This window comes from Glycine soja, chromosome 20 (assembly GCF_004193775.1).
Source record: "Glycine soja cultivar W05 chromosome 20, ASM419377v2, whole genome shotgun sequence".
Taxonomy (NCBI): Eukaryota; Viridiplantae; Streptophyta; class Magnoliopsida; order Fabales; family Fabaceae; genus Glycine; species Glycine soja.
In genome coordinates this window covers 10,123,101-10,137,688 of record NC_041021.1, presented here as the reverse complement: position 1 = coordinate 10,137,688, position 14,588 = coordinate 10,123,101, and the positions used below count along the sequence as shown (strand labels likewise).

General features: G+C 34.1%; 1 protein-coding gene and 1 long non-coding RNA gene across 8 annotated transcripts; both read right to left on the bottom strand.

The window, feature by feature from the left end:
* Positions 1 to 595: 595 nt before the first annotated feature.
* Positions 596 to 7,550, bottom strand: LOC114403770. Of its 6 annotated transcripts, none has more exons than XM_028366921.1 (11): positions 7,446 to 7,550; positions 6,679 to 6,766; positions 6,396 to 6,463; positions 5,724 to 5,989; positions 4,455 to 4,553; positions 3,292 to 3,388; positions 3,143 to 3,217; positions 2,783 to 2,881; positions 2,285 to 2,401; positions 1,348 to 1,706; positions 596 to 1,025 (listed from the first exon to the last, which is right to left on the bottom strand). In XM_028366921.1, the coding sequence occupies exons 6-11, from the start codon at positions 3,385 to 3,387 to the stop codon at positions 737 to 739; spliced, it is 1,035 nt and encodes a 344-aa protein (XP_028222722.1). In that variant the 5' UTR covers position 3,388; positions 4,455 to 4,553; positions 5,724 to 5,989; positions 6,396 to 6,463; positions 6,679 to 6,766; positions 7,446 to 7,550; the 3' UTR covers positions 596 to 736. The 6 variants fall into 6 exon arrangements, with proteins under 6 accessions (XP_028222722.1, XP_028222724.1, XP_028222726.1 ...); XM_028366923.1 differs by having other exon boundaries at positions 5,724 to 5,879; XM_028366925.1 differs by having other exon boundaries at positions 5,724 to 5,879; positions 6,694 to 6,766.
* A 632-nt stretch (positions 7,551 to 8,182) lies between these two features.
* LOC114403771 lies at positions 8,183 to 13,011 on the bottom strand. 2 transcript variants are annotated; one of them, XR_003664695.1, is made up of 9 exons: positions 12,293 to 13,011; positions 11,957 to 12,061; positions 10,814 to 10,914; positions 10,436 to 10,504; positions 10,170 to 10,317; positions 9,834 to 9,984; positions 9,317 to 9,494; positions 8,767 to 8,971; positions 8,183 to 8,341 (listed from the first exon to the last, which is right to left on the bottom strand). It is a non-coding gene; the product is annotated as an uncharacterized LOC114403771 (long non-coding RNA). The 2 variants fall into 2 exon arrangements; XR_003664696.1 differs by having other exon boundaries at positions 9,317 to 9,381; positions 12,293 to 13,009.
* Positions 13,012 to 14,588: the final 1,577 nt, after the last annotated feature.

Below are 14,588 nucleotides of genomic sequence, written 5' to 3'. Positions count from 1 at the left end.
TGGGTAGGAATGACAAGGTTTCTACATCGGTTATAAGTCAACGATGTAGAATTTGAAGGGTTTCTACATCGTTTATCACTCAACCGATGTAGAATAATGATTTTTTATTATTATTTTTGCGAAATTTATAATTTCCCCTTCAAATATTGGTGTGATGTTAAAGTGCATGATTGTGGTTTACTAAATGTAAAAATACACATATTTGAGCCAGTAATAGAAAAATCACAAACTGCGTGTAAGACTAATGTGAAAAATCAAGAACATCAAGAAACAGTTTTATTGAAATGTTATTTAACAACTTCTATAAAGATTTTGCAGGGTCAAGGAAAGTACCTATTGTAGAAGCATTAATCTGCAATAGATGGTGTGAAAAGCCCAAGTTATAATGCACTATCGACCCATCAACCAGTTGATAGACGAAAACAAGGTTTGAATAATTAATATTGCAGAAGATAGGAATAAAGCATGACAATACATTTTCCTATTTCATGATTAACAAACAGATAAATGGTCCAAATAAGATCATCCTTCTTTTGTTTCCCCTCATTTACTCCCATAGTTAGTAGCTGGCTGGGTCCTGCTCTTAAGAAAGTCATGTCAAAAAATTGGAAACTCTATTACTATTAACTATGTGTATACATAATACAGTTTTATAATCCTTTTAGGCAATTAAACAGTGTTAAAGAATGCTCACAAGTAAATAACCCAGCTAAACAAAATTTATCATAATTAAATACTAAAAGAGTCCACTAGTGACAAAGCCAAAAAATGTATAGGAAGTTGTGGAAGCAGCAGCAGTAGCTGCGGCTGCTACTTGTGCCGCAACAGCTTCTTTCGCTCTTTTTGATGAACTACCCTTGGGAACTATAGGAATTCTAGGCGGTAATGCTAATTCCAATATAGCAAATCTGTCACGACAAGTATCCCAAGCGAGAAGTCTTGCACTTCCAGAGTCAACAATTGACCAATCACTAACCTTGTAGACAGAGAAATAAGGAATATCTGGCCAAACAATTGCTAGATACCTGTAAACATACGATGCAGTAAGAAAGCAACAGAAAACGCACTCCAATTTAAGAAACTAAATGATAGAAGAAGAGGAAGCATAACCAAAAAAAGATCTGGGAATAAAAACCACAAACACAGAAAAGATCGTATTTATTTTGAGTATCACTGATATATATGGAATGCCAAAAGTTAGAATTTTATTCATCTTATATTCTATAGAAAAACCCAAAGCCACAAAATTATATTGAAGAACAAAATATTAGTTACTTTTAAATTACAAAATTTCTTTACAAGAAAAAAAAATCAACCAAGTTGTAGCAAAAGTCAGAGGCAACTTACTTTCCTGAACTGCTGACAGAAAGAACTGAATGCGAATCATGTGGAACAGGAGTACTTATGTGCTTCTTCCCCTGCTTGATAGGTAATGGTTCAAAAAAATCTCCCTTGGGTCTTCCTGTTTCTGACAAGGAGCTGTTATTTCCAAGAGATGGATTTGCAGAATTGTTTAACCGAAAATTTAATAGCTTTAATTCCCTTTCAATTACAAATATGGCAGAATGCTTTTTACTGTCTGATGGGGTTGGTAGAGGAGCAACAGGTGGAAGAGATCTAGCATCAAACTCACAGATAATAACACCAATGTTGGTTCCAACAGCTACAAGATGCGGCTGCAAAGTATGTGCAACCATACAATACACCTGCCCAAAAAATCAGAGGCAAAATTAAGTTTGACCAAACTCATTACCAGGTAGAGTAAACAAAAAGAATGGGAAATTGGACAGGGAGTAATGAGGGCTGGGCTTGAAATTCAGTTTCTTCTTTGTTAAAGAGGACTTATTTGCCTGAGGTATATAAGCATATTATACAACATACATAAACTGATAACAGGATTGAAGTAAAGCTTTCCACAGATTTTGTTACACTCAATTTTGATCTATCCTTGCCTCCATTCAAAAATATTGATATAAACTATTTGAATGCTTTGAAATATATTCATATCATTCCAAGTTGGATAGCTTCAACAAGAAGTCATACATGGAACAAAAAATACTACGCCAATTCAGAAATTAGAAGAAAAAAAAAGGTTTGGAGAATATCAAGGTTTGGAGCTCGAGGATGGCACCAAGAAGCCACACTGTGGCAAGCCAATTTAGGAACTGGCTTTATACGCCGCAGCTCCTGAGAATCAAAAGCTTTTTCATGCTAAGTCTTTCTAGTTACCAGGAGAATTTTCACAAAAATTTAAAATAGCCAGGCATTAGCCCCACTACCACACCTTAAAGGAGACGGTGTCCCATATGGCTAATGTCTTATCAGCACCAATTGTGATTAGCTGAGGAGCACCTCCCATCACCTTTGACAACTCAACTGCCACAACCCCTCCATCATGTGCCTAGATAGATGCATTAAGTGCTATCATTAACCAATGAAATGTCCATGCACGGAATCATTCATGAGTCATACAGAAAAGAATAATAAGGTAGAAAAAGAGAAAAGGGGGGTGGGGGGGAAGATACATTATTTGCCAATGTAAGTTTGCATTTCGCCTTGTACCCAAATTTTAGATGTTCCTTTCTATTATAATAATATGTTATTCATCTCATATCCTTCCTTTCAATTGTATTCTCACCTTCCAATGTAAAATGCAATTGCTTGAACAACAAAAAGGAAATAGGAACTATAATTAAGCCACAACTAACAATGGCTTATCCCTGTTTTGCAGCCATAATAAGCAATTGACAAATATGAGTTAGAATGAGGAAAAGAGTGGTACTTTTAAACTCAGCTTGGGTACAAGTTCACGTGAATCCTGTCCGTGGTCAGCACTCCAAATTATGAGCAATCCATCACTAGCACCCGAAACCAGAAGAGCCTGAAATCCAAACATACCCCACACAAATGAACTGCCATACCAAAGTACAAAAGCAACTTCCAATTATAAAAGCAATATATAGAGATAATCAGTCATGCGAAAAACCTGCACATACATGTCACATATCAACTAGCAATTGTAATTTCTCAATAAATTATCTTGATTGGGGGTGCCAGAGAATCCTAACTAAGTTTCTAAAAATTAATGCAAGTAAAATACAATAAAGTAGAATAAGTTCTTCAATGGGGAATCAAGACTTACCTCACCAGAAGCAGCCATGAATGACATCAAGCAAGAGATAGACCCCTTATGACCTCCAGTGTACCTTCGCACAAGCTGCAAGTAACTAAAGTATCACATGATATGCTAATAATTTAAACTAGATTAATATTAATTTTTTAGGTCCCCACCTTCCATGTCATCATTGATAGAACTCTAATGACACCATCAGATGCACCAAAAGCAACAAGAGGACCATCACCACCTGTTCTATAAAGGAACTCCATGCTGCAACAGCATGTAAAATTGGAAAATTGAAACAACTTATACAGTATGCATAAATATTGCAAAGAAAAGTATAATATGTAAACAAAATATGTATTCATTGCAATTAATTAACTTAGGACTAGGATACAAAATTATGTCATACAACATGTGATGCCAAATTTCCATCAAGAATTGAGAAGGTGGAGATTTTACACACGAAGGATTTTAATTTGTACAAATAAATAGAATTAGAATATCAGAAGAAAAGGTGGCAAACAAAAGATTGTCTAGGGAGAGAAATCTCTATTTGGAATTTGGCAATTTATTCACACATATGGCCACCTATGTTGTACTTTTATGTGTGCCTCAATGATTGCTTATGTGAAAGAGAGATATTTGGGAGCGGGGAAGGCAAAAAGCTCACACAGTAGAGACTAATTAAGGAGCAATCATCATTTATTACGCACCATCTATTTAATTAATTCAATTTAATTTTATTATCTAAATTAAATCATCATCATGGAGAAATCATATTTGATGAAAATTTAACATCGTCTTATTTTAAATGATTATAAATATATTTTTTAATATGATTAATTTAATTTAGACAAAAAAGGATAAAATTAAATCAATTTTAAATAATTTTAAAAATCATAATTTAAAATTTTGAATAAAAAATTAAAACATCAAGTCAAGAAAGAAAAACTGATTTAACTTAAAAATGCTAAAGGAGGAGAATTGAATAATAAGAAATTGGAGTGGCAATGTGGCAGAGGGGGCAAATCAAATCAGGAAAACATGAGCACATATAAAGTGGAGCCAGTGGATGAAATGGAGCCACCTAAGCAAATAGGAATCTCCATGATGCCTAAACTGGTAATATTCAATTCATTGATGCAAATCGGGTTGTCTGCACTTGAGAAAAGCTCAATGCATTGAGCTGAATATGTACACCGTAAATTATGTTCATTGTTAACTAAGCACTATAGCTAGTAGATAGTAATTATCACAAGCATCATACTAAAACATCAAAAGAGCATCATGAGCAAATTTGTTCTTTAAAATAAAAGATAAAATTTTCACTTACATAGAAATGGTCCAGTTCCAGCAGAGTCACCCTCCACAAGCTTGAGCTGGATGGTCACTTTCCGAAACATATATTTTCTCTTAGATCCAAATCCAGCACCTGCAGTGTTCAAAAAAAGGTCACATGTTTAGATGAAAAATAACACATTTTGCAGGACTATTAAATGGACTAACAAGAATTAGATCTAACAAAAAAAAGTGCAAAATTAGATCAAATAAGAATTAGTTCAAATGTGATTTGTAAAGAATTCTCATCACCATGAAATAGATATGATGTTACTTACGCTGTATATAATTAAACTACAAAATTTATAATATATGTTACAATATAATTGAAAAAAATAATTAAATTTCTAACAAATATATGTTAAGATTTGACTTGTCCATAATTATATTTTTATTTTAAGTTTTTGTTTAATTTAATTTTGTTTCAATGTTTTTTTTTATTAGTTCTACCTTACCACTTTTGGAATATTCTTCTGAGTTTTCTCTTAATGCTTTAGCCTACAGTTTTCTCAATCTGCCTCTGCCTCTACCTACTCTCCTTACTAAGGCTTCTACATGCCATCTCCACACATGCCCATACCACCTAAGAGTATCTTTAGCATAGGCAACTTATTAAACAACTAACACTGACCTTGCTCTAAGGCAAGTTTCTGCTATATTTTTTACCTTAGTTTTTTTCTCGATAAGTACTTTTTTGATACCATGGTTACTGCCGAAGTAGAACAGTACAAGATAAATCATAAAAACCTTCAATAATTCTAATTGGTTGCTCTAATTTTTCAAATATGGCATCAGGAAAATAGTAACCAATCAGCACAACAGATTTTACAACATCAGAAATTCTAGAAGCTCTTCAATTCCTTGAACCTAACCCATTAAGGAGGTAGGTGGCAGGTGGCAACTCTCGACTTTCATTTAAACTACTCTAACAAATGAAACAGACCCTTAAACTTTTGCATCCATATCATCCTCAGAAACACACATGGACAAAATAGGAATGCAATAACAGAACTTATGTAAAGTATTTTATAGATAAACTAATTTTAACTTAAGATAAAAGTTTAATTATATTTTACGCCTTTTTTCTGCACCTACAATTATTTATTGAGAAATTTATTTAAAGATACCCATAAATAAGAAGATCAGTACAAAGATTTGGTAGGAAAATTTAGAATTATTCATGTGCATAATAATCTATTCATCCTTAAAAAAATACAGTCAACTTACCAATAACAATTCATCTAGCTATGATTAAAGTACCTACCTTTCCATAATTCTCAAAATTGGTTTTGAGTATATACTCAACATTAGTTGGCTCAGTGGTGTAAACCTCATATCTGAAAGGGTTGAGCAGCCTGTAAGCCTTGTGCTTGGCAGCAAGATCAGTCATATAATGGTGCAGCCTGTTGAAGTTTAGCATCTGATTGAAGATGGTGTCAGCAACAGGGTGGTACTTCTTTCTATTATGCCTTTTGTTCAGTTTTCTGAACAGAATTTGGACCACCAAAAGAGTCAAAGGTGCAGATAAAGCTGCAAAGAAATAAGGATGTGAAAGGAAAGCCATGGATGATGGCATGCTTTGGTTTGGTTCTTTGGTGAGCTAGGGAAGCTGTTGTGCTAATGCGACCTTTTATAGTACTTCAAATCAGAATAGAGATTTCAAGAAAAAAATCTTATAATGAAAAAAAATGGTTTACGATGCATTTTTTCCATGCCAAATCAGAATAGAGATTTCAAGAAATAAAATATATTTTAGGCCTTTCATTTTGCCATTGCTTCTTCCAAATATTGGTCCCACGCTTCTTTGGTAATAATAAGTTTCACATTCCCAACAATCCACATTATGATCAGAATCGTTATCCTTAGCTTTGTTCTACAAGCATTAGAAACATGAGAATAAAGATTATGAAAGATTGATGCATCCAAATATTCTCACCTTAGACACATAACTCCCCAAATAATTGTTTGAAAGCCACAAACTTGTATGCTTTAATGAATGGAAGCCTGAAAGAAGGAAGACCATCGATGTCAGCATATAAAAATTTCCAAAAATCAGAAAATCACATCCTTATATAAATTTCCAAAAAAAAGGAACCACAAACAACTACAATACAAGAAAAGATGAAATCTGATATATATATATATATATATATATATATATATATATATATGTATATATATATATCAAGCTAGCATCAATGTATATAAATTTCTCTAACGTTTATTTTCTGTACGTGCAAAGGTCTCCAAATCCCATGTACTCTTTATTTTCAATCTTTTGAATCATGTGTGCAATACCTACTCCCCCTGTAAGTTGGAAAAAAATAAAATAAAAAATAAGCCATCCAAATGAAAATACTTACCTAATAAAACTGCACTAACACTAAGTGTGAGTAACAATATATTTTGATAATCTTTTTTTACAAATCCAATCAATTTTTACAAATATATTTTCACTAGCTAACCTTTTTTTTGTGAGTAACAATATATTTTTACAAATCCAATCAATTTTTCACTAGCTAACCTTTTTTTTGTGAGCAACAATATATTTTGATAACTAGTAATTAATATCATATTTTTTACAAGCTATTTTAGTATTTATATTTAATAAAATATGACATGTTGGTAAACACTAGCCAACCCCAACATTTACCATGGGTACTACTAGTAAGTAATAACCTGGGAAAAATAAAAAATATCAAAGAGAATGTCCACAAAGCGGTACTCCAAAAGATGATACTTACCTAATAAAACTGCACTAACACTAAGTGTGAGGCTAAGGATGAAAATGATCACAGATAAATACAAGGATAATTACCCGGGAAAATTAATTAATCGAGATATAAAGTTACCTGCGAAAATTAAAAACTGTCTAAAATAAAACTGAAATATAAAAACTATCACTCCAAATTGCAACATCTTTTCCATTTCAAGATTATCTCATTGATCTGAATTTGAAGTGCATCATAATACTTTTCTAGTTTACCATGTGATCTCTGGGATTTGGACGCCTCTGGAAATCCAACTCATCAAACTCAAAGACAGACAGCAACTCTACTGCATTGATACCAAGCTCTAGAAGGTGTGGAATCTAATAGGCAAGCAACAAAATAAGTTTAAATAAAGTCAAGTCTCTAATCAAGTCTCTCACTTTATCCCTTTCAAACAGAAACATCGATGTCTAGTTATTAGAAACTAAGTGGAATTCATATTATAGTTTTGTGAAATTATGCAATTGATCAAGAAAAAGGTAAATGAATTAAATAATGTAAAAACATCCGTTGAGAGAGAAAAAAAAGTAACTGTTAAGAGATAAATAAAATAACAGATCCACATATAATTGCTGAAATCAGAAAATGGAACACAATCCAGATCATGATTTGATTTCATACCAAACTTAGTAGCTCTCTAAATTACAACTTTGCATAACATGGTGTTCCCGGTAGTAATTTAGCCTGATAGACCAGGAGTGAGTGATAATGTGTAGCAATTGTATTTTTTTTTCTTTTGACAGAGTAGCATCTGGTTTTGTATGTATACAAGAAAGGAAAAAAGAATGAAAAAGCTTTTATTAATGTACACAGGACTTAGTGTTTCTTCAACTATATATATTGCCTTTCAAAATTGTTTGTAATTTACATTCAAGAAAAAGGTAAATGAAGGGATCTTACCTTACCCTTTCGATCGACTTCTACCGGGTACTTGGGCATCACTTGAGCTGATGCCTTGTCATCTCTGTTACATCATTTGATGCAAATTGATTCCAGTTCAGCTCACCCATTGTTCTAACCCTTCTAATGCATTCAAGGCTCTCTGGTTGTAAGAAGCACTCTTCAATAGCACCGTATGTTCAGCCCAAAGTGACATCCTATATCCATGGATCTGCATGGTATAGGTCAGGAAATGTATTAGTATTACAAAAATGTACAAATAACAGTCCAGAACACTATTGTAGTTATTCACAACCCATATTCTTTCACTATACCAAAAACATATTATTAAAGTAAAGTTACATTGACAAATGCATATTGGTATTCGAGGGAATTAGAGAACTAGAGAAACCAAAATAAAGCCAAGTTGGTGGTTTTGTGGCCTGATGATCATAAAGGCCTCGTTGGCTGGTTGCTTGTATTTAACTCCTCTAAAGTGAAACGTGCATTTTAGAAACTAGAGTGTGGAATTTTAATTTGTTATACATGTAATTTATCACAACTTCAACTATTCATTTTTTGAATCAACGGTTGTCATAAAGGCTTAAAGTAAATGTGAGAAGTCACTAAGTACTACTAACTTAAAAAAATGATTACCTGCCCACTAGGATAATACTGCCTTCTTGCCAGGTATGATGAGGTTGGTAGGCACCCATTGCAATCTCGATGTCCCTTGTTCCTTCCATAGAGCGCTGGTTGATGTTTGCAGACCCCAATATAACATATTCATCATCAACTATCATGCCTTTTGAACGAACATAAACCATGAAACGTCGATTGGTTCTGGCCTGGATAAAGAGCACTAGCACACAAGTTTACAATTGCATTCACTAAAGGGAGATTGCATGCCACAAAACAGACGATTAAGATGCTTATAATGACTGCTAGAATATTTGTTTTACTTGTAAAACACACATTTCACATGTTAAGAAGAAAATTAAGACATTTGGATAGAGAATAGAAACTGCCTTTCGCCGTTTACACAACAAAATAACAGTTTATAACAAGCAATTTGGAAGCAACTCTTTTTTTATTCATTGGTTCCAGATATCTATAACTTTGTAAGAACTCACTGTTTCATGGCACTATGGAAGCAGAAAAATGAAACTGAAAAGGGAAGAGGGGATGGAGAGAATAGAATCCATACCTGTGGACTATTTGCTGGCGGAGGAGTTCCAGACAGTGATATTCTCATACATATCTATGGCCTCCCTATTGCCAAGACAGAAAAAGATCAAATAGTCTTGTGGAGAGAATGCTGCTTCGAGACCAACTTCAACCAAAGCCTTGTAAATTGTCTCATACATCATTTGCATTGTTTTATGCTGAATTTTGTTAAGATAAAATTCATGGTAAGAAGTATGAAACTATAAAAAAGAAAATTATGCTTGTGTTCTTTTTGGAAGCAATATTACATCTTTGACTAAAATGGTCAGAGAAGTGAGGAAGACACGATACTTTTAGTGTATATTCTGGGGCCAGAATTCAGATAACTAGAACCCACTCATAAGTTGTTCCAGCTTCACACAAGTTTAAGTAATTTCTTATATTCTGATGAGTAGACAAATCAACAGGTAAACTGGGCATTCAAAATCGCAATTTATTAGCAGGATTCAAGTGGCATAATTTGAAAGTTGGCCTTTATCTTGTGAGTTGTAGCATACCTGCCAAAATAGAATTCTTTGAGTGGCAGCACCAGTTGGAACACCCTCTGGCGCCACATTGGAATGACAATGTACACTGCAAGTCTCTCGTTTGCCCTTATCTTTGCAGCAATCTTCAGTGCAATTTCCATAGGAATTAAATTATTAGCACCTGCAAAAACATGCAATTTTAACATTGAAAGGAGATATTTTAGCATTGGATGCTTTATCCATACAAAAGCTGATATACCGGGATATTGGGATAATCTATTTATGTTCTACAAAATCTTCAGCACACTAAAAGAAGGAATTCTTGAAGCAAAAAGCAACATGTGTTCAGAAAGAGGAGTTCCATACCAAGGTCTTTATGTTGACTCCAATTATATGAAGACCCAATGAAATATTGATTCTCTATATAAATGTAATGTTGTGCAGCACGAATGGCCTTTACATATGCTGTATGTATGCTCATGTCAATCAGCACATTCTTCCCACATACAAGATTCTGCAAAAACACATTAATGTTTAAATATCCCATCATCACACCTAAGATGGTTCAAGTATGATGAATTGAAATCTAGCATGTGTACGAAAACTTAGAAACATAAAAATCTTTCACTCACCATGCTAGATGCATCTTTTGGCTCCTTTGGAAACCCCTTGACAGAATTTGAATCAATTGAACGGAATATCTGTATCCCAAAGCATGTATATTTAATGGTTACCTTTAACTATTGTATTTTGAATGTGTAAATTTTTTCCATATTTGTTGCACAACTAGAATTCTCCTGCTAATTTATGACAGAGATAATATCCTATTTATCTTTAGAATGTTGCAACTTAAGTGCAATGGAATTATGTGGCTAGGAACCAATGAGTTTCAATTTTAAAACAAAGTTCAAAGCTACTAAAACTGAACCTTGTCATAAATTCTGACATTTATGAGAGAAAAAAAGAAGGCAAACTACCAAATGGGATCACCCTATCAGTAGTAATATTACCAAGCTCTGGGATTTGGACGCCTCTGGAAATCCAACTCATCAAACTCAAAGACAGGCAGCAACTCTACTGCATTGATACCAAGCTCTAGAAGGTGTGGAATCTAATAGGCAAGCAACAAAATAAGTTTAAATAAAGACAACAAATAGTAAGTATGAAGCACATAGTAATAAATAAACAGGTATATTTCATAAAATTGAAGACGGTGTGTAGCCACTAAAGAATTGCATACAACCTCCTTTTCTGTGATACCAAATGGTAACATAATTTTGTGGGAAAAGCTTCCTAGTATTAAGACTTTCTTTCTTCTAGTTGTATGTAACAAGATTACTGCAAGAATATCATTTCCAAGTAACTAACAAGAACATACAAAGCTTCTTTTAAATATATGGCAGTAACACAGTATCTAAGAACTACTACATTTACGAACTTTGCATTTACCATAGAACAAATTGAACACAAAAATAACATGTGCCACTCAACAGACTGAAATTTGCTAGCTGTGACTGAGTCTCATCACAATTCTGAGCGCAATATGAAGAAAATGACTTTTTCTCATGTTCTATAGAAGGTTTAAAACCATTCTAGGATCCCAGTCATTTTTAACATGCATATATTTCGCATACACAGTGTATTAAGATTTGTTGTGTCAATGTCATGTATTGTTATAGATACCAAAGAAAGATTTGACAAACCCAATATAACTCTCTTTGGAAAATCTTTCCTATTCCTATCCTTCAGATTTGAGAGCTATATCCCTGCCAAAGTACGATTCAAGAGACTGAAACTTCCTTACTAACTGGAACTCATCGAAATCAGTTCCCTTCTAGTGGTGAGGGAAGGAGATACCTTCCATTACTTTTGTAAAAAGTCAATATATTATTCCATCAAGGGTTTGAAACTGCTACAGAACTTCAACAGGACATTAAGAAATTTGCATCATTCCAATATTCAAATCCCCATCTTTGTCAATATAACATCTTTGTCTCATTTGTCCATATTTTAATGGTTGAACTACTGTTGGACCCAAAGAAAAACTTTCTTCAATCCATTTCATAAACACAAGTAAATGTAACTTTAAGAAATTTGTACTCATGAATCAAAGTGATGCATCATATTTGTCTTAATTATAACATAAACATTACCTTTTCAATCATACCGAGGTAGCTGCCATGAATGTTGCTATCCAAACCACTAGATTCATCACTTGTAAATTCCCAGACATTCATCTCATATATAACAAGATCTTTCTGTATTAGCAGCCACAAAAATGATGAAAATGGAAGAGCATACATTAGACTTCATTCAGCCAGAACCATATCCTCAGTGAAATGAAGACTAGACATCAGGTATAATAGCATACAAAGCAAAGGCATGATCTAGCCATAGACATAACACAAATCAGCTTGTAAGAAGCCTTGATCTAGGAAAAATATTGTAATAAATATAACTTATAACAGCCAATTGTGCAGGAAAAATACCTAAGAAATATTTGGAAGCTTGTAATTTTCTCCCCAGTCAAAAGGCAAGCTGTCAAAATCATATGTGCCAAGAAACTTAGACAACTTCATGCTAATATCCCCGAAATATCCCCACGTGGTCCTTCCTCTTCACCTCAATCGCCTCCTACCTCTTCCTCTCAATCCTCTTCCACTTCTCTCTTTCTCTCCTCTTTCGCCATCGTCAAATCCCTCTTGGGCCATTCCCCACCATCCACAGCCTCTCCATGTCCCTCATCTCCGCCACGATCTTCCCTGGCATCCTCCTCTCTGTCGCAACCGAGATCCACAGAACGCGGTGGTTCTGGCGGCGCTCCAAAACCCCCTTACAGTGGCTCCTCTACGGGGGACAGCTGAGGCTGCGGGAGCTTGGAGAGGAAGAGGAGCAGGAGGGGGAAGAGGATTTGGAGCACGAGGGAGAACAGGACCGAGAAAAGGAGCGCGAGCGACACGAGGAACGGGAGTCGGAGGGGGAAGAGGAACCAGAGGAGGAGCCGGAAACGGAATCGGAGGGGGAGCCACGACCTTACCCAGGTTTCGCCATAGTTGTAGCAGAGAGAAAGGAACGAAAGAAACCCTCCTGAAACCTAAGGAGTGAAAATGAAAAGTCGTTCAACGTTAGAAAATGAAAAAATAAAAAGATCAAAATATGATGAATTTAAAGACGGGTGCTAACTAAAACCGCAGTAATCATGTTACAAACAAAGACGATTTTTATAAAACCGCTTTTGAAACATTCAAAACAAAGGCGGTTTTATAAAACCGCAAAAAGTTGGATTAAATAACAAAAATGTCACTGCATGTTTTACTACATCGGTCTCCAATAACCGATGTAGATTTAACGATGTTGAATGACCAATTTGTAGTATTAATGCAATCTCGGATAAGTTTATGTGCTTATGTGTGTATATATATATATATATATAAAAGTTTATCATTGTCACTCTGTCTTATACCATTAATGGTGATTGTCGGAACTAAATAGATAATAAATTATTCAATTATAGAAACACTATAATTTATTTCTCACTTTCGCTGAATGCGGGCCGAAAACCATTCCCAATACTCACTTTTAATTTTTGGGTGATTTATTTTTTATTTTTTTAAAAAAAAGAGTGGTTCTTGTCTTTTCAAATAGAAAAAAAAAATTAGTCCAAACAGATAACTTTTTTGTCCTAAACATTTTATGTCATTAGAGGAAAAGCACGAGTACTAGTGATCACCATATTGTGCCTAAAGAATTGCAATATACCACATTTGATTAAAAAAAGAAAAAGATATTACATAAAAAAGAAAAGATAAAAGCCACCACGCACCAGCTATATATTAAGTATAATGTAGCTAAGCTCTCTATGACTATCATCATAAATATTAAATTCGAACACATTTTTATTAGAAGTTGCCCAATCATGAAAGTAATGCATGCTTATACGTAAATGATGCATGCCTATTATTAGGCTTGCAATTTGCAAATCAACTTAATTTAGTGATACATAATGATGCCAATTTTTCATGGTAAAATAGTGTAGGGTTTAGTTATATAATTAATGCCTTTGATTTATCAAATTAGGAAATTTAATTTGGTGATTTCAAAAAATTATTTAATTGATTTTCTTCTTGTTCTTATTTGATATTAGAAACGAAGAAGAATCGATAGGCACGTGATGATCCTGCAGTTATTGTGATCTGCAGTCTTCTTTTGGCCGTTGCAACTTTGGCTTATTGTGCCACATAAGTTTTTCTTACATTTTGATTGTAGTGTTTTGATGGCCGATGGTTCTTTATAGTAGGGACTTTGTTATGCTATAGGAAGCTACAATATCTTGTAGGGATGGGTAAGCAGGTCAGCCCGTCCGCGTAAGATCTGTCTGCATAAGTTCGCATTGGCAGCGGATCGGGTCAGTCCACCTTGCTTCTTACACGGACCAAATAAATTGGTCCGCCCCCGCCCCACGGATCCCGCGGGTCAAACGGGTCAGTCCGCGGGCCTAGTTTTAAAAGAATTTCAATTTTAATAAAAAAATACAATACAATCAAATTAAGTTCAATACAGATGTAAATAAAATCTCAATAGTTAGTCAATTACATCAATAAAATAAATAATGTCTTAACAAAAGAAAATCCAAGCAATAAATCTAAAATATGAAATTTAAACATCTCTAACAACAAATGATTCCATATTTGAAATAGCTTAAGCCTTCTCCATCTCCACATTTAAGAGTACAACAACAATGAATCAGCCCCAACAAAAATAGGATAAAAACAAATTCTAGAGAGA

Bases quoted from the DNA above. Each gene is read 5' to 3' on its own strand.
- LOC114403770 (XM_028366921.1), bottom strand. From the start codon at position 3,387: ATGGAGTTCCTTTATAGAACAGGTGGTGATGGTCCTCTTGTTGCTTTT. The intron at 3,218-3,291 runs GTGGGGACCTAA...AGTTACTTGCAG, and splicing joins TATCAATGATGACATGGAAG to CTTGTGCGAAGGTACACTGG. The intron at 2,882-3,142 runs GTAAGTCTTGAT...TTTGGATTTCAG, and splicing joins TCATGGCTGCTTCTGGTGAG to GCTCTTCTGGTTTCGGGTGC.